Source organism: Rutilus rutilus, assembly GCF_951802725.1.
Source record: "Rutilus rutilus genome assembly, chromosome: 19".
Lineage (NCBI taxonomy): Eukaryota > Metazoa > Chordata > Actinopteri > Cypriniformes > Leuciscidae > Rutilus > Rutilus rutilus.
Genome location: NC_140232.1, coordinates 5,622,447 through 5,643,549, shown reverse-complemented (window position 1 = coordinate 5,643,549; position 21,103 = coordinate 5,622,447). Strand labels below are relative to the sequence as shown.

The 21,103-nt window shown below is 36.0% G+C and overlaps 1 protein-coding gene across 1 annotated transcript in view; it reads right to left on the bottom strand.

Annotated features, from left to right (window-relative positions):
• Positions 1 to 21,103, bottom strand: part of pebp4 (phosphatidylethanolamine binding protein 4) — a 142,341-nt gene that overhangs the window by 70,423 nt on the left and 50,815 nt on the right. The window contains exon 4 of the mRNA XM_084388398.1: positions 19,787 to 19,885. Within this exon, the coding sequence (XP_084244524.1) occupies positions 19,787 to 19,885 (99 nt within the window). The remainder of the gene's footprint in view (positions 1 to 19,786; positions 19,886 to 21,103) is intronic.

Here is a 21,103-nt window from a genome sequence, read left to right as displayed (position 1 = left end):
TTACTCCACAGTGGAAAAAAGTCTTTATAATTTATTCATTAAATAATGATAACCAATAGACTTTTAGGCATTGCTGTGACCTGAAGAATTTCATTACGGGGGACATGCAGCAATCCGACCCCTATTTCCGCTCCCCAAAAATACATTCACACAACAAAGAACAATTGATAACACAAAAAACAGCCCCCCGCATGATATTTTTTAGTCAAGTCAAGTCAAGTATATTTGTATAGCGCTTTTCACAATACAGATTGTATCAAAGCAGCTTCACAGTATTAAATTAAAATAATACAACAAGGTTTGTTTCTAGTGGAATTTATTGATAAAATCAAATTAGATATCCCCAACTGAGCAAGCCAAAGGCAACAGTGGCAAGGAACCGAAAAACTCCATCAAGTGACCTAATGGTGTCCTAAAACTCCATCAGGTGACCCAATGGAGAAAAAAAACCTTGGGAGAACCCAGGCTCAGTCGGGGGCCAGTTCTCCTCTGGCGTTTATTAACTAGAGGCCGGATTGTAATTTGAACTGTAAGATTAAAAATATTATATGAATGCCTGGCTGAAGAGATGCGACTTTAATCTAGTTTTAAACTGGGAGAGCGAGTCTGAGCAACGAACACCATCAGGAAGACTATTCCAGAGTTTTGGAGCTAAATGTGAAAATGCTCTCCCTCCTTTGGTGGATCTGGATATCCTAGGTATGACCAGAAGCCTTAAATTAAGTGATCTTAAAGAGCGCGATGGATTATAGGGTGATAGAAGATCCGTTAAATAGACTGGAGCTAAGCCGTTTAGGGCTTTATAAGTAAGTAGCAATACCTTATAATTAATACGGAACTTTATAGGTAACCAATGCAGTGATGATAAAATCGGTGTTATATGATCATATTTTCTTGATCTAGTAAGAACTCTAGCGGCGGCATTCTGGACTAACTGTAGCTTGTTAATTGAGGATGCAGGACAACCGGCTAATAAAGCATTACAGTAATCTAGTCTCGCGGTCATGAATGCATGAACTAACTTTTCTGCATCAGAAACTGATAGCATGTTACGTAGCTTAGCAATATTTCTAAGGTGGAAAAAGGCGGTTTTTGTAACATATGAAATATGATTTTTGAAAGACAGGTTGCAATCGAGTATAACACCCAGGTCTTTTACTGTAGAGGATAAAGTAACAGGACATCCTACTATATTAAAGTTGTATTGCGAGAGGTTTTGCGGGTGGTTTTTTGAACCGATAAGTATTACCTCTGTTTTGTCTGGGTTTAATAAAAGAAAATTACGCGTCATCCAATCTTTTATATCTTTAACACACTCTGTCAATTTGGATAATTTAGCGTTTTCATCTGGCCGTGATGAAATATATATTTGAGTGTCATCAGCATAACAATGGAAACTAATTCCATGTTTCCTTATAATATTTCCAAGTGGCATCATATATATTGAGAATAACAGAGGGCCTAACACAGATCCCTGCGGCACTCCATAGTTTACTGGAGTTATGATCGATTTTTCTCCATTTAAATAGACGAAATGGTAGCGGTCAGATAAGTATGATCTGAACTAGCTTAATGCTTGTCCTTGAACACCAGTATAATTTTGTAGTCGATCTAAGAGTATTGTGTGATCTATAGTATCGAACGCAGCGCTAAGATCAAGTAAAACTAGTACTGAGATACAGCCTTGGTCAGAAGCTAAAAGTAAATCATTTGTGATTTTAACGAGCACAGTTTCAGTGCTATGGTGCGGCCTGAAACCAGACTGAAACTTTTCATAGATATCATTTTCTTGCAAGAAAGAACACAATTGAGCGGACACCACTTTTTCTAATATGTTAGACATAAATGGAAGATTTGAAATGGGTCTATAATTTGCTAGGTTATTATGATCTAATTGTGGTTTCTTAATGAGAGGTTTTATAACTGCCAGTTTAAATGTTCTTGGAACATGACCTAAAGATAAAGACGAGTTAATAATATTGAGGAGAGGCTCTTCCACTACAGGTAACACTTCTTTCAGTAGCTTAGTTGGTATAGGATCTAATAAACATGTTGTAGTTTTAGATGAAGTGATAAGTTTATTTAACTCTCTTTGTTCTATAGTTGTAAAGCACTGTAACTGTTCTTGCGGGGTGATAATTGAGGCTGAATTATAAGGCGCAATTGAAGATTGAACGTTTACAATTGTGGTTCTGATGCTTTCTATTTTTCTCAGTGAAGAACTTCATAAAATCATTACTACTAAACTGTAACGGGATATTTTGTTCGGGTGACGTCTGTTTATTTGTTAGTCTAGCCACGGTGTTAAATAAAAACCTTGGATTATTTTGGTTATTTTCTATTAGTTTGCGGAGGTGCTCAGCCCTGGCCGCTTTTAGGGCCTTTTTATAACGTGACATACTGTCTTTCCACGCGATTCTAAAGACCTCTAAATTAGTTTGTTTCCATTTACGCTCTAAAATACGGGTTTCTCTCTTTAGAACATGCGTAGTATTGTTGTACCACGGTGCTTTAATTTTCTCTCTGACCTTTTTTAATCTAATAGGTGCAACAACATCCAATGTTCTAGAGAGAATAGTGCTCATAGTGCTAGTTAGTTCTTCTAGTTCATCTGTTTGTTTGGGTTCAGGCAGCAGCTGAGACAGATCAGATAAGCAATTTGAGAAATGATCTATGGTGGATGGAAGGATTGTTCTGCCTGGTTGATAACGCGGCGCCGCATGACATATTACAGCAGTACGTAATATGCAAGTTACCATGTAATGGTCAGTGACTTCATCACTTTGCGGTATAATATCTATATCGGTTGGATCGGTTCCATGTGATATAATTAAATCGAGTGTATGATTAAGACGATGAGTTGGTCCGGTGACGTTTTGCTTGACCCCAAATGAATTTAATAAATCTGTAAACGTAGCCCCTAACGCATCATTTGGATTATCTACGTGTATGTTAAAATCTCCAACAATTAATGCTTTATCGACATTGACTAATAGGTCTGAGAGAAAATCTGCAAACTCTTTTAGGAAATCAGCGTAAGGCCCAGGCGGTCTATATACGGTAGCCAAGGCTAGAGATAATAGGGATGTTTTTCTAACATCTAAGAGCGTAACATTTAGTACAAGTACTTCAAACGAAATAAACTTATAACCCGCTTTCTGAGTAACATTGAGAATATCTCTATAGATTGTCGCAACACCACCGCCACGACCAATCAGACGGGGCTCATGCTTATAGGAGTATCCAGGAGGAGCAGACTCCTCTCAATGATTTTTCTCCTATTAATGATTTTTAATGTTTCATTAATAAAATGCAGGTCATACATATTGTACACTACCATTCAAACGTTTGGGGTCATACATTTTCTGTTTTTGAAAGAAATTGACACATTCAATTTCAGCAAAGATGCATTAAATTGATCAAAATTATGGTAAAAAGACATTTATAATGTTACAAAAGATCTCTATTTTAAGTCAAGTCAAGTCACCTTTATTTATATAGCGCTTTTTACAATGCAGATTGTTTCAAAGCAGCTTTACAGTGGCAAAATGCAACAAAGCTTGTTTCTGCCATACAGCAGATCTAGAAGAAAATAGTAAGTAAATTCAGTGATGGTTCATTTTTGTTGTAAAAAAGTTTAGTTCATTTATAGCCACTCTGGAGAAAGCAGATGTCATCGTCCAGATCAGTTCAGTTCTCATATAATGGTGTCAATGAAGGCAGATCTTTAATAAACGCTGTTCAAAATCAAAGAATGCCTAAAAAACAACACACATTCCACACTCCATTAAGCAGTACAATCATTTTCAACTAATAATTTTAAGATTTTTTTTTTCTTGAGCAGCAAATCATCATATTAAGATGATTTCTGAAGGATCACGTGACACTGAATACTGGAGTAATGATGCTGAAAAGTCAGCTTTGATCACAGGGATAAATTACATTTTAAAATATATCACAATAGAACATAATTATTTGAAATTGTAATAATGGGCTGGTTTCACAGACAGGACTTAGATTAAGCCAGGATTAGGCCCTAGTTAATTACTAGTGTGCAAAACAATGGCAACTGACATATTTTAAGAAATGTCAGTGTGAGTTGCTTTCAGTTGAAACAGCTCAAACATGCATTTTAGTCTTATGCATTTAGCATTATAGGCTTAAGCCTTGTCTGTGAAACCGGGTGAATATGTCATAAAATTTCAATTTTTGGACAAATTTTGATCAAATAAATGCTGCCTTAGCAAATATAAGACTCTTCTTTCAAAAGCATGAAACATGTCACTGACCCCGAACTGTTGAACAGTGTACACTGAATTATACGTCTACACTTCTTCTATGATAAACATAATTCATTTTTTTTATTAAAATTCATTTTGTGGGCATAAAGTAAAAAAACAGGGTTCGTACAGATACTGTAAAAAGAAATTCCAGGACTTTTCAAGCACTACTTTTTTGGTTTTAAAGGACTACAATCAGAGATCTCACTTATCAAACAATATGTGACCCTGCCTGTGAAAACCCAGCTAAAGTCATTTTTTTGTGATTCAATGTTTTCTACATACAATCATCCTACATAATGTAAAGAACATTCTGTGAAAATATAACCTTGATATCTTTAATATTGACTGAGTAAGGCCATGTCAAAGATTTGCTAAAGTTCGGGCTCAGAAAATCATATTTTTGAGAAATTCCAATTTAAAAAAAAGTTATTTGTTTAAACTGCAACACAATTGATCCATAGTTATCCTGCATATGTGCCTTATAACACATTAAAGCTGAGATTCTCCCCTTTTTAGTGATATATGACACATCAGTGGAAAAATTCTTAAAGTTTTGTAAAACAGGTCTATTTATTATGATGTGCATGTCCAAAAAGCATAAACACATTGAAACGAATGGGGGTACCACAAGAGCTTGATCGTAGCAACAATTACCATGTCAATTCAGTGGAATGATTTGTATAACTTTATTAGTAAAATGTAATATCAGTGAAATGTCAATAATATATAAATTAAATAACATAACATTTCTCATTCTCTGAAATTATCATTCTCTTACTGGCCCACGGTGTAACTGAGTAAAAAAAAAAAAAAAGGGGATAGTTCACCCAAAAATGATTTACTCATACTCACCCTCATGTTATTCTGATCCTGTATACAGTAAGTTTCTTGCTTCTGTTAATAATAAGATATTTTAAAGAATGTTGGTAATGAGACAGTTGACGGCACCCATTGACTTCCATAGGTGCCGCCAACTGTCTGGTTATCAACATTCTTTAAAATATCTTATTATTAACAGAAGCAAGAAACTTATACAGGATCAGAATAACATGAGGGTGAGTATGAGTAAATCATTTTTGGGTGAACTATCCCTTTAACAGGTCAGTCTCAAACTTTGTACACATTCTAAAATTGTCTAGATGCAAAATAAAATCCTGAGTGACAGCAACTCTCCCTCCTTGAAAAATAAAGAACACTTTTCCCCATTTAATTGAAATACTTGCAGTTGCAAGAGAAACTGATTTTCAGTTTCACATCTGGACTTCCAGCATTCGAAGCTTGGGGTTCAATCACCAAAACTGGCTTGTCCTCCTCATCATCTTGGTCACTGCCTGAAAAAGCAAAGATCATTTTTTTCAATTCAAAGCAAGATACCTAAAAACATGATTGTGTAACATGCAAGAATTGGAAGTGGGTTTAATTACACATTTAAAATGGATAATGAAGCATTTTATATGAAAATATCAGAAAATATTTTTTCAGTTTAGTCAGACTGGATCTGATTAATTGAGGGGAGGGCATAGGAATAAGAAACAGCCTATAGGTGGTAAGCAGACTTCAATTCAGAGTGTAGCCTAATGAGACAAATAAACATCATGCCATAAACGTAATTAATTTAAACTGACTCAATCCCCATCAACAAATGTAATAAACATTTAAATCCACTATTTTTGCATCACAGATATGTGTTAGCATTACATTCGCTGGACACTGACAGTATACATTTACATATTTAGCATAAAAAAAAAACTTACCGTCAAATTCCTCGTCAGTTTCGTCAAAGAATGTGTCCTGTTCATCATCACAATCATCCTCCAGAAAATAATCCGCAATAAAACCGGTTAAATCATAATTTGGGGAAATTCCACCGAGATTAATATCAAGCAAGCTGTTTAAGCAAGCAGCTATTTTTCCGTTCATGCTGTGCTCATACTTCGGTGTCGCCGGCGAAGCCATGGCCATGTCAGATGTCAAAACAACGCATTAACGTTACCATCCAGCAAATAACACGTAGCAGGCCAAAAATGTCTTTTAAATAAGTTTAATATTATTGGCAGAATACCAAGCTACAAAACAAATAAGCAGTTCTTAAAATATTGGCTATGACAAGAAAAAATCACCACAGACATCTAAACGCGGCTGACATCTCTCTTTTTTTTTTTCATTGTGTTGACCTGATTACCGGCGCTCGCGGATTGATATTAAAGTCTGTCTTTACTCTTTCTAATAGAAAAGACACAGAAAACAAGTTCCTGAACCGAATGACATACGAATCAGCAGTGTTGTTGCGCGAAATAAACCCAGAGACGATTGAAATCAATGTTTAGGAAGCCCACGTCCGTTTTTTTTTTTTGCGCAAAAGTACAACGTAGTGTCAATAAAATCATTAATTTCAGTATTCATCATGTTATAAATGAAAATGTAAGTATTGCATCTCAAAACTATTGGTATAATCTATCATTTACAGCAATAAACGCACATGGACTATTTTTGTCATTTTTATGGCTATGACTACTTTGACGCTCGTTAACTCATAATTCGATTCTGCGACTTTAGCCGGGGTTTCACAGGCGGGGTCACATATCTTTAGTATTTTTTAAGGATTTTTAAAAACTTAAATATGGTATCCAAAATACAACTTTTAAAATAATATATATATTTTAACTAAAACGTTTATAATGGCTATTACTGCTCAAAATCATATTTTTTATTATAATGTTGGCATACTTCGTATCGGGAAAAGGTCTGATGGGGGTTTATTTTGCGTGAAAAGATTGTATTCGTATTTTTTCGAAAAAATTAAAATAAAAAAAATAAAAAATGATATTGTATTTAAATAAGTCAAGCACTTTCCACGTACCTCTTCGTAAATATGGCTGTTTTCCAGGACTTCAATTTAAAAAAGTCAAACTCAAGTACTTCAAGCCTGAAAAAATGTCTGAGTAGTACAACTGTCCTGATATCATATTGGAGAAAAAAAGCCTCATTAAATGGTGATTATTTTTTTTATTTTTTTTAAATCTCATTATTAGTAGTTAAAAAAAAGTGAAGCAGTTTTTTTTATTTTAATTATTAACATTTGAAAAAAAAAAAAAAACTCTTGATTATATGTCAATTCAAAGTTGTGGTGTGCCCAAAAATGTAATTTGGTGCAACCAACAAGGGAAAAGAGGAAATGATATCACAAGGGGGAATCCTGAATTTGTATAGACAAGCTTTGTATAACGAGGTGTTTAACTCTCCGAAAACTATTTAAAAAGATGTTTATGAATTACAATTAATGATATTTGTGTCGTTGAAAACATCTTACTTTGAAAAAATATATTTTAAAAATCAAACTTTTGCTGGAAATGCTATACAGATCGTATCAATACGTCAAATTACAGAAGTAAAATGGTTTAGGAATGTCATTCCATGTTGACTTTAAAATCTAAAAACAGAAAGTCAAGTCTGACACAAACACATGCAATTGGACAAACATCTCTCAAGACAATAATACACTGCCGGCTCCTGGGACCTTAAACTGTTTTCTGTTAAACAATAATAAAACAGTTTCTGCTCTGCCTTGGCATAACAAACTCCTACAGATTTGCTGTCTTATTGACCCTAAAGATGCCGGGAGTCACTTTCAGAGCTCAACAGCTTCTTCAGCTAAGCGTGTATGCGCACATAAACACAGGGAGAGAAGAAAACACATGCGCTTGACACACTGACTTCTAGAAAAGCACAGTCCTCTGAGGGAAAGAAATATAATCCAATCAGCAGTCAAAGGACATGCAGTACAGGCAGAGCCGAGCGTCCCAACAGGCACTCGAAAGACTGCGCAAAACAGAGCAGCACAAACACACACAGCTGTTCTGAGAGCATTACAATAGTTTCTCTGTCTGTACAAGTGTGTTTTCTCCTGAGAGTCATGCTGCTTTAAAGTGGCTGGATGCTGAGGTATTTCCCACCAGTATACCATACCTCCATCACACACACACACACACACACGTTAGGTTTCTGTATCTTTGTGGGGACTCTCCGACATAATGATTTTAATACTGTACACACTGTATATTCTCTCCCCTAACACTAACCCTACCCCTAAACCTTTTTGAGGTTCCCATCACAGAGACCTTTTTGCATTTTTACATTTTCAAATAAGCATCATTTAGTATGTTTATTAATCCATTTCCCTCATGGGGACCACTGACTGGTCTCCACAATGCCGGTGATCTCAGGTTTTACTACTACCAAATTTGGTCCTCACAATGTAGGTTAAACAAGTACACACACACACATAATGTAAGGAATTCCAGGTACACACACACACACACACACACTTCCATCCTCAAATAAGATGAAAAAAATATATACAGAGGCTTTTAAAGCCAAAATGTTAAACTTTTTAATGCATAATTTGGTCTATAATGAGAGAAATTGTGGTAACTTTATTTCGATAGTCCGCTTTAGGCATTCCACTAATTACAACTGCCCGATTAATCTTTAAAAGATCTCCTATTCCTAAATGACAACGATTCATCTCTGTCTATTAAACCTTTGACAAGTTCGATCACAGCGAACATTAAAATCTGCATTTGCGCTGCCGTTGAGTCAGAGAGAGCAGTTGTCATGTATAGGTATGACACAGCTTCACAAACACACATCTTTTTACCCACACAGTATCAGAACTGTATTACAATCATTCAGATGATCACAGAAGTACTGTAGTTTCTAGTTAAGATTAAAACACTGATGTGTACGTGATCAAAATGGGGTAAGTCGCCTCTTAAAAAGTACCTTGACGATTCAAATAAAGATTGTATTCATTACATTGTTACACCAGTAGGTGGCGACAAGTTAAAACAATATTTGTAATTGAATCATTCATTCAAGAGATTTATTCAAAAACTGATTCATCCAGTAATGAAACAAGTGAAGTATTATGAGTTAGTAAATTAATCATTCATTCAAACATTTAAAAAAAAAAAAAATAAATAAAAAAAAAATAACACTAATTCAAATTAATTAATAATTTTTAATTAGGCTGCAGCAATTACCTTTGCAATTTATTGTCTCTAATAAATTACATGTTATTTTGTTTAGTTGTCTATTCAGAATTGTGGGAGAATCGTGATCTCTATTTAAAAAAATATATATTTAATTCTTAATTTATCCAGAATCGTGCTATACTACTAACTATAAGTAACTTTGCAACTATAAGTCAAATACCAGTAATTAGACTATGGTAATATGTGCCAAGTTCTAAGAGGGGTATCTGGAGCGCCTAAATGACATGCATTGGACGCATTGGCAATTTATGGACAGTATTTTCAGTTAGAAAGGTTAGCATATGAGCTTAGCATAGCCCTGAAGACACATTCAGAACAAGGAGTCGGTGTGTAGTTGGTGTGGACGCTAATTAAGTTTTATAGTTATTGTTCTCTGTGCGAATGGGCTTAAACTAACTAAAGGTGCTGTCACATTTACCATTGTTCAGTGAATTTTCATGACACTATCCAGTAATTTCAATAGAATTATAGACAATAGGAAAGATTTACCCATGCAGATTTCAGGTTCCAGTTGGTCATGTGAATTCACCACGTTGACCAAAAGAAAGCTGTTTGATCAGAAAGTGACTTACTACAATCCTACATCTTGTGACTACAAACAGTGTATATTTTAATGTTTACTGCTTCAGTTCTGCTGCATCTTGCCTCAGCACAAATTGTACTAAAAAAAATAAAAATAAATAAATAAATAAAAAAAATAAGAGCAAAGTCGAAAATACTTATGATAAAATAGATACAGTAAATAAAACAAATGCTGTTGACTGAGCTAAACTTGTATTGAACCCACAACATCCCTTTAATATCTGTCTGTTAGCGATTAGCGATTAGCATGAATTCTCAAAACGATCCATTGTGACAGACTCACATACACTTGTGTCGGATGTGAGGTGTGTGTGAGAGAGAGATGAGCGTATGAGGGTGTGTCAGGGTCAGTTTGGACCTTTTGAGGGGAAAAACACTGGCAATGTCATGCAGTCAGGCCCACACAGATGCACTGGTCGCCAAAAGTATATATCTGGACACTTAAAGGGTTAGTTCACCCAAAATTTTTATTTATGTTATTAATTTCTCACCCTCATGTCGTTCCAAACCCATAAGACTTCATCTTCAGAACTTTTTGTTGAGATCTGAGAGCTTTCTGTTCCTCCATTGACAGCTATGCAACTACCACTTTGATGCTTCATAAAGTTCATAAAATGATCATAAAACGAATCAAATTGAGTGGTTTAGTTCAAATTTGCTGAGGCACGATTACTTTATATGATGAACAAATTTAATTTAGGCTTTTATTATATATAATATTTACTGTATATTTATATTTAATTAAAATGATCATCATGTTAATCTTTGAAGATTTTCTTCAGTAGTAAATAGTAAATTTATCTTGTTTGTTTAAATATTTTTTACTGGGAATCAAGATTGATTAAAGTGCCCCTATTATGCTATTTTAAAATTTCCTAATGTTGTTTTGGAGTCTCCAACAACATGTTTACATGTAATCAAAGGTCAAAAAACTGTTTCATTTTCTCATAAAATATATTTGCACATCACCATATTTTCAATGATTCTCAAATGTCTCATTCTGATGAATCAATCTCTCTAAATCCCGCCTTTCCGCGAGCTACTCTGCTCTGATTGGCCAGACAGCTCAGTCTGTTGTGATTGGTCTACCGCATACAGCGCGCACATAACAACGTCAGCTCTGCTTATCCTGAGGTGAGGCTTCCTACACTGTAAACTAAACACAGTAACGAACAATGACGTTGATTTTACCATTTCAATCCGAGCGCGAGTCCGACGATGAAACATTGGAAGAACTAGTTATTCAACCCGAACCTCCATCGCAAGGACAACTCGAGCAGGACTCAGTGTTTCTCAGTGATACACTACTCAGTTTGAGGAACATTATGAGATGTTGCAACTGTAATTCCTCGCCATCAGCATTAACAAGTGCATGTCCATCAACAAACCGATTATTTTACTTATTTTACTTGTACTTATTTATTTACTGAGTATTTTTCTAATTTATTGCGGTGAACACGTGGAAACTATCAATAACAGTGCATACATTAGCCGAGCTCTAGCGTGAATGAATGGTATAACATAAACGTTGGTAAAACAAATCTTGCTCCATGCTTAATCTTTCCTCAAAGTAGTGAGAACGACAGACGATCTGAATTAATAGACAGTTATAGGTAATGGTGTCCCACAAACTGATTAGCAGAAGTATTTCAGTAAGACAGTGATAACGTCAGTTAGCAGGAGACCAACACAATATAAAACTCAAAACTAAGTATTTTGAAAACCATCTTTCAAGAGTAAAAACGGTTTGCGAATCCTGCATTGAACTCCGAGATTTGAGAATAAGTCGTCAGTAAAATAAAGGGAACACGGCAAAAGTTTAGGATTATACTGCTGTGGTATCGTGGTAAAGATGAACTTTAACCACTGATTCTTCACATGCTCGTCCTTGGGCAGTGAAAAAAAACTGGCTTTACCTTCACATTGTAGAGCACAGCATCTTCTCGACATGATGCTATCCAGTATCCACAGGAATCAGCTGCTGGTTTGACCTGGTGTCTGCAATAAGTGGGCGGGCAATATGCTAATGTTTCGTCTTGACATCACAACGAAACGGCTTATGACTCGTTTGAAAAACGATTCATTTCATTGACTCAGAGTCGACTCTTACTTTTGAAAGACAACTTTATATACGGTGCACTTTCAGATTTAAAACTTTGCAGTATGTTTTCATTCACTTGAGCTATGTTACACACTACATGAAAGGTCATTTAAAAAAATCCCTAATAGGGGCACTTTAATAAAATGCAATGGAAGAGAACTTGGTCCATGAAATCAATTCAAACATTTTTCAACTCCTGTGCAAGATTACAGTTAATAATTATTTGATTCACCAGCAGCTCTTGGGTGATGCGATACTGCAATCTGTGGGGGTGGACTATTAGGGTGAAAAGTAAATAAGGATTTTTCACCTAGCACTTTATTTACATAAGCAAACTACTCTCTATCGCTAATAACTCTACCTTTTGTTTCTGTCAGCAGAGCAAACAAAAACATTTATTTATGTGCAGAGAAGAGAGAGCGAGAGAAAGAGATACTGAAATCAGACAGAGCAAGACATAGGAGCGTTGTGATCTGGAGGAAAAGTCAGTTTGAGGCAGAACAAGCTGTTCTGGGATTGTTTTTTGGTAGTATTCCATGAGCAGGAGGGAATTGAGAGACAGAATGGGTCAGGCGGGCTGAGTGCTGAGCTACAGGGGCAATTCAGATCCTCATTCCCCTCTTCCATCACCATCTGCTCCAACAGAATTAATAACTTCATTACCAATTCAATCTGCATCAGCTTCCTTAAATGTGAAATCAACAGGCGTCCACTGTGTAAATAGCCTATAGTAGATCTGGAAGTTATTTTCACTCTTACAACGATATTATGGTTATCATAGGTCAGCCAAATTAGTGTTGTTTGCTGAGTGGTTGCTTAACCAAAAAAAAAAAAAAAACTCTACTGTAAAAATGTTGACAGTAGAAGACTATAAAAATGCTGTAAAGACTTGTTAGGCAAAGACTTGTTAATTAGTTAACGGTAAGTTTCCCTTACTCTATACAGTGACAAACTATAACAAATCTAATGGGATATATTACATATCATTTTACATTAAAATACTTTAAATGTACAGCATGTTATAATTTACAGTGAAAGGCATTTCCAGAATTCTCTGTGAAAGCTCACTTTTGATGGTTTTTCATTGAAATAACTGTTTCTTGTTTTTTGTTTCTAATCAGATATGTAATTAGGGTTTTATGTTACACCTTGTGTTGCACATTCTTTATATTGATGTTTACCTCAACTGTGATGATTAACTATGTGGCTTTCTCTCTACCTCCTGTGTTTAAGGTGGTTGTCAGTGTATATTATAAAGATAAAAAGGCGATTTCAGTCATTTGGTCCAGTATATTTCAATCTGTAAAACTACAAATGTTCTGGCAACCACAACTGCCGGTTGTTTAGCAGAAAATGTACTTTTTTCAGTTTAGATATGACTCAGGTTCCTCTAATAACGTGTTTGCCCACTGTATTGTCTGCCAGGATAAAATCGTAACACCTTGTCCCAACCATTTGCAACGCGATAAGTTCCAGTGACAAGCAATTTGTCTGTCCACACAAGACGAGACAAAATCAATCACAAATCACAGCCAATCAGAAGAGTGTGTGGGCGGAGCTCTGTGCAAGTGCACTGCTCTCTTGCACTCACAAGCATATAGCTGTCACGGCTGGACAGGATAAAAACTCTGGTTAACTTGGAGAAGACTTTACGTCGCATCTGGTTAGGACTTTTTGCAAGTCTGACTGTTCAGAAAAGTAATAGTCATGTCTCTGCATGATTCAAGCTATCATACCAATACTAGAGCTATAGCATCAGAGAAGCTTTCTCTAACAAGCTAATAATTGTGCACACTGAGAGACGTGACTTGTATCGAAAAGACCAAAATGATCAAAATGAACAAAATGCATGATAAAGTCAAAAGCTACAGGAAATATAATCATGATCTAGTACACAAAGTGACAATCCAAAGCCTCGAGTCAATCACGCCAGGCAAGAGCTCTCATGAAAGTCCCAGAGAACGGGTAACAGGATCTTGAGAGGCATGACTGATTGGTTGGAGAAAAGCAGGACTGGTCAGGACTGAGCCAGGAACAGTTCAAGTGTCCGAGCGGAGAACAGTTGCATGGTAACTGTTGGCTGAAGAGCCGAAGAGCATAAGATGATGTGTTACTGAGGGAGATATGTTCAGCACAATGACACAAATGTGTGGAGTGAGCTCTCTGGTTTGTGACGAGTGCCAGAAATCTCGACTGACTGCGAGTGGCGAGTTGGCAGCGGTACGAGAGGAAGGGTCCATCTGCACACATGCTGCCAAACAGAGGAAATGACAAACTAAATATGGTTCCAATAAAGTGTTAGAAATACCTCCTTCAGACAGACAAAGGTCGAGGCAAAACTTGTACGAGCGTTGATGACAAAATCACTGATTAACACGGGACTGTACCAGACATTACATTCAAGAGAATGCATAGATCATTTTATGTTAGGCAGAGGAGGTGAATGAATCGATGAATGAGCGAGATTTTGAATGAGATGATGCTTGTCCATGCAAAAGTGTTAGGGCATTTCTGTGTGGTTGATAAGATCTTCTGAGAGGTTTTGAATACATTGCATTGCTCTTTCAATGCAAGTCTAGAGGATTTTTTTATCGTCCGAAAAAAAGGTACAAAAGCTGTCACTGTTGCGGTACCTTTTCAAAAGGTACACCTTTGTACCTAAAGAGTGCATTTAAGTCCCTCAAAGGTACATATTGGTACCAAACGTGTACATATTAGTACCTAAATGGTACATATTAGAACCCTTTTGAAGGGTACTCTCCCAGTGACAGCTTTTGTACCTTTTTTTCTGAGAGTGAAGGTGCGATGACATTAGCGGAACATTTGGCTAAATTTCGTGGGCAAAAAAGCTCCATTGCCTATTGTCAATAGTGTAGCAATGCATGAAATGCACTTTAAAGCCAAGCAGCTTTCTGTCAGTCAGTACAGCGAATTCACGCTACCAACTTGAACACCAGGGATGGAAATTAGCACCCGCCACCAGCCAAATGCGGGTGATTTTGTGTTGTGGCGGGTAAACTCGCTTCACCTACCGGCCACCGTGGCGGGTAAATAAAAATATACTGTTTCACACAGACGGCGGACACTTTTAGAGGACATAAGTGTACGCTGAAATAAAGTCTTTCACCTCAGAAAAACGGACTTTCTTGTCCTGTCACGTCAGCCGTTATCCTGTTCTCGTAGCGAACACTCTTCAATTGCACGCGCAAATGTGGCGGCGCGCGCTGTATCGCCTCACTGTATATAAAGTGCAAAATAAACTACGAGCATGCAACGCCGTTACGTTGTAAATTACACAAAATAAAAGTAATGCAGGGATGATTTTCATACTATTCACCAGGAGCAGTTTCCATGGTTCATTAACAGTTATTGTTAATATTGTGTATTCACCATGGTAACTGTCGTTTCCATATTAACCCCAAAATGCCACTTTATTTTTCTTTGTGTTATTTTTTATATTTTTAAATGACTCTAGTGGCTCATACCAACATTGTATTAACAAAAACTAGTTTGGGACTGCTATTTAATAGCTTTAGCATAGGCCTAATGTTTATTTATTAGTACTAGTCTTTACTATTAGTCATATTCTTACAATTTATGTTAAGTAACGGGGGACAGTACTTGTGTGTGTGGAAATAGTCGGTTTCAATAAAACTACTTGTGATGTCATATTTGGCTTTGACTGAACATTTGCTCTCACTTTGCGGAAAAAATATCGGGATATATATCGTATATCGATATTCAGCCTAAATAATCGGGATATGACTTTTGGTCCATATCGCCCAGCCCTAGTTTCATTGTTGGGACTAAAAACCTAAAACTGGAAGCCATAAAAGACCACGAATCATTCAAATGCCACATCCAGGTAAAAAAGAGAAATATATATAAGAGAGAAAGAGAAAATGTCAGTATTTCATTGAGACTTGAGATTAAATAAACTGCATAAGTATTGTAGATCTTGTAGTATTAATTTTCACATGCAGTTACACATTGTCGGTTAAAAACAAGAAAGTGGCTGGTAAAAACATTGAGTGGCTGGTAGATTTTGAAATCCACCAGCCACAGTGGCCGGTGGACAAAAAAGTTAATTTCCATCCCTGTTGAACACAAAAGCAAAATCTGCCTGGGGAACTTTTTTGCCCTCACACAAAACTCACATGGATTGATTACATGGATTCCTAGTAAAAAGACTGGATATTGACTGTGCAACTTTGCTGAGCAGCGATAAATATGACTTTGAGATATTATTCAAGTCATGTCCGTTATGATGCGCATGACCCAGTTGAAAAATGTTAAAATTGATTCATTTTTTAAACTTTGAAATGTATTTGCTGGGATTTGGATTGATGGGGTTTCCTTGCGACAGTGTTATTATACATTGAGTATTACGGTAATTAACAACATGGTTTGGTTTAGGGTTAGTTGCATGTAATTATGCATATAATTTACTGTTAATACTACAGAGTAAGTATGTAACGTGTAATAATGACAAAATTGAGTGTTAACAGTTGATGTTGTTGTGTCTCGCAAATATGCATGCCGCTGGAATCTTATCATGCCATGTTTGGTTTAATCATCTGATTAATCTGGGATTCAGGAAGTGGACACTTAAAACTAGGAAGCGCTGAATTAAGGCGTATTCCAAGAAATGTGATTGTCTACTCATGTTGCAATAAAGTTTAATTTGATGCATTTCAGTACTTGATAAGCAAACCTGTTAACTGAGCTCATTTTTAGTAGCTAATAAAACTGTGCTATGTTTATGGAAACAGAAAAAGTTTTATTATACATATATAGTTAAATTACAAACTGAAGTTCATTAGGTGAGAATATATATTTTTTGCTTTCGCCTTCATTTTTAGTTTCTCATGAAAACTAAGAGAGCTGTGATGTTTAGACATCCCATGAGTCAAAGCCAGGTTAGCATGGGAACTGAAACTGAGATAAAAAGTGTTCTCCGATATGAGTTGGGATAGAAGAGTGAAAATGAAAAACAATTTTTGCTCTCCTATCGTGTTTGCATGCAATACACAAAAGACATTACGTTTGCTTGTATGGGGGAGTAACAAGCCAAATCAGGGTTGTAATTTAATTTCTAAAAAAAGGAATTACAGGGTATATTTCTAAATAAGGTGTTGGAATGAGAGGGGAATTGTTCATTTGTGTGGCACCTGCTTCAGTCTGAAGCCCAGGAGTATTCCAGGACAGATAATTCCACACATTCACACGGGATGTTATTATAACTTCAGCGAGGTTAGAGGAAGTCACCGCGGCAATTACTCACCTCCCACCAGCCTCATTAAACCTCTGACCAACCACGGCTCCTCATCACACACACAGCACAACGAGACAGCCAATCAGGGAGCAGACAGGCGGCATGCCGCCGCCCACACAGTGACAGGATATTGAGAGGTTGTCTGTCTGAGCACCTGAAATACATTTGTTTATTCACAATGTGTCGCCTGGCCAGACGGGGAGGAGGCTCGTCTCTGAGAGAGAGAATAGCAGGAGAGGAGGGCAGGGCTGAGTTAGCGGAGAACACGGCCTCGCTTTCAGGGACTATGATCATGAGCTGCTTTTAGCAAATGTATTTGCATCGAGATTTACGAGTAAAACGCCTGCAAACAGGGTGATGCTTTTTGTAGTCGCAGGATTGTCCTCAGTGGTATTTTATAGATGTCCTGTCACGATACCACAATGAAATGATAGAATTAAAAGGATGGTTCACCCAAAAATGAGAATTCTGTCATCATTTGCACACCGTTATGTCGTTTTAAACTTGTCTTTTCTTCTTCGCAGCAAAAGGCAGAATGTGTAACCTGCTCTTTTCCATACAATGAGATGAGGAATGGAGCTCATTCAAGCTTCAATAATGACAAAAAAATAACGAAATAATAGTTGTTAGAGCTAAAATACATCTGATTTGTGTCATTTTCATATCGCATTTGGCACACCAAATCATTGTTATTGTTAACTAAAATTACTACAGCAGTTTTTGTTAATTGAAATAAAGCAGAAAATGAAATTAAATAAAAATATTAGTTGACACTTAGTTCAACTTTGAAGTTAAATTGGTTAAGCTGAAGTACTGAGCTGAAGAAAGTGTATTAAAGCTAAACAGAAATATAAAAAAAAGCATAACAATTACAAAAACAAACTAAAATTAAAACTTTAAAAATAAAGCTATGTGACTCAAAAATCTCATTCAAAATATTATAATAGTATTTAAATAATTTTAAAATAACACTGCACAAAACCAATGACACTGACGTCAAGTCTGGCATGACATATCATGCAGTTTCATATTTGGATATGTGGAAACATGAACAATCTACACAAAAATCGATCAGTAAATAATTAAAATGTCTGCTTTTTCATCAAATAAAATGATCATATGACTTCAAAAGACTTGGAAATAGCATTCAACTGTTGAAACTATCACAGTGTTTTTTTGTCATTTTGTAGCTTGACAGCCTGTCATGTGACTGAAACAGCAGCATGAACGCATGGACATTCTGCTTAATGTCTCCTTTTGTGTTCCCAAGAAGAAAAAGACTTGAGCCGTTTCTTAAAATGTGAATGGAAGGAATGGAAGGGGCTTTAAATGTTTATTCAAAAATAAAAATTCTGTCATTATTTACCCACCAACATGTCTTTCCAAACCCGTAAGACTTAAAATTTTGGACTAAACCACTGAATTCATACGGATTAGTTTTACGATCTCTTTATGAACTTTTTGAAGCATTAAAGTGTCAGTCACATAGTCGTCAATGGAGGGACAGAAATCTCTCAGATTTCAACAAAAAGATCTTCATTTGTGTTCCGAAGATGAACGAAAGTCTTACGGGTTTGGAACGACATGAGGGTGAACTCTTCCAGTACAACCAGGTGTAAAAAAAGAAACAAAGAGGAAATGTCTTTTTTTTTATTTTAACACTCCTCTTTTCCTGTCTGTCTGAAGCAGAACTGACGTGCAATCATTCCCGTTACACAGGAGAGCCATTCGCCCACATGATTGCCACAAACATTTCCAAACAGAAACAGTCAGGAATATCATTCATCAAAACTTAATTTTTGGAACCTTGTGTATATACGTAAGACACGTCAGAAATTATATTTTTTATTTCTAGTTTCTAGTAACAAACTTTATTGGAATCAATATGCTCCCCTGTGAACCAACAGGACCACAGCAAGAAAATCTGAGAAAGAAAGTACCTATAAAAAAAAGAGAAAAAGCCTGTAAAATGAAGAAAGGATGAAAGAATATTGACTTAATATTGAGCAATTAAAGTGTGTCTCATCCCCGGTTGTTTAAACACGGCGTCCCCATGCACAGCCTGATGAATCTGCCTCTAGAGCCCGTCGGAGCCGAGCGCTGATGACTAACATGATATTTTTACTCAGTAATTATGTAACTCATCGGAAACGCAGCACAAGTGTGAAGCACATGGAAGGTGCAGATACGGTCCACGCGATCCAGGAATTGTTTGCCCACCAAAGTGTTTCTGACACCTTTTGCTTTGCACATTATGTCCAGGATTGTCCGTGCCAAGCTCTGCTTTAAGCAACCTTTATTTTAAGGCTTTGTTCTTGGTAATATTCAGATTCATATATATTGACTTACATTAAATGGCTTGAAGAATCATTATATCACAGAAGAACATTCATGAACGCACAGACGTTATAACACTCAAGTTTGTGCAACTGCGAAATTAGGATAAGACAGCATCTGCATTTTAAAGTGGTTTCTGGGAGATGTGACGTACCTTAATGTCAACCAGTAACCAATGTCTCCAGAAAGCGTGAGAGGGTTTCTTACGACTAGGAGCATCTGGGTCCACCATTAATAGAGTGTATTTCTTCTCCTAAAAGAAAGAAAGAAAGAAAGAAAGAAAGAAAGAAAGAAAGAAAGAAAGAAAGAAAGAAAGAAAGAAAGAAAGAAAGAAAGAAAGAAAGAAAGAAAGAAAGAAAGAAAGAAAGAAAGAAAGAAAGGGGTTTATTTTGTGACATTATCACACAGCTAATCATCAAACAAATCAAATAAATAAATAAATGTAAAATCAGTTAAAAGTAATGTTATGTAAAAAAAAAAAAGTGTAGATGGAAAATAAATAAATACTGAAAGAAGTATGAAAGGCATGAAACTAGTACAGGTTAGAACAGTGGTTACCAAGAACAGCAGTAAATCATATAGTTAAGTTCAAAATGAGTTTTTCTTTTGCAGCATGGTATATGAGATATATATGAGATGAGATATATGATATATGATATAATATAGAATATGATAAATAATATATGATATGACACATGTGACATGAGAAATACTATATGATGAGATATGATACATATGTTACATGATATAATACATGATATGATATATGAGATATATGAGATGAGATATATGATATTATACATGAGAGATATGATATTATTGTTATCATATCATATATCAAATCATATCATATCATATCTCATAATACTCAGGGCTATAACTACCACAAAAAGACAATAGTCATTTTAACAGCTGATCAATTCGTTTTTTCACAAACTGATTCTTAAAATTTGGTTACATCCTTGATAGTAATATAATTATAACTATGTATTAAAATGCATTTGTTTTTTCTTTTTGTTCTCCTCAACGTGGATCTGAGCCTTCAGCGATTTCCTTTAGAAACATCTTTAACTATCTCTGAGAACCCAGCGTCTTTAGCAAGTGACGTATGGAAGAAAACTTTAATTAGTTACTGATATTCTCAGGCAACCTTCCATTCTCACACATTCACCAAATCACAATCTGTCTGCAAAGTTTTCTTTACTTTCTCTCTTTCACTCTCTCTCATAAAAAAACACTTCTCCATAAACAACCTGGCACATATTTTGGGTGCTACACATTAACAATGACTGACCAACTTAATTGCTCCAACTACTCATCTTCGCAAGTCCCCTAAAGTTGAAGAACTGGGAGAGCAGATTGAATTATTGCGTGAGCACATTTGTCATCCCTGGTGCCGAGCCCAAAATCTGCCAGACCATATGATAGCGTTATTATTATACGCCTCTCTCAAGAAAACAGTACTGTCAAT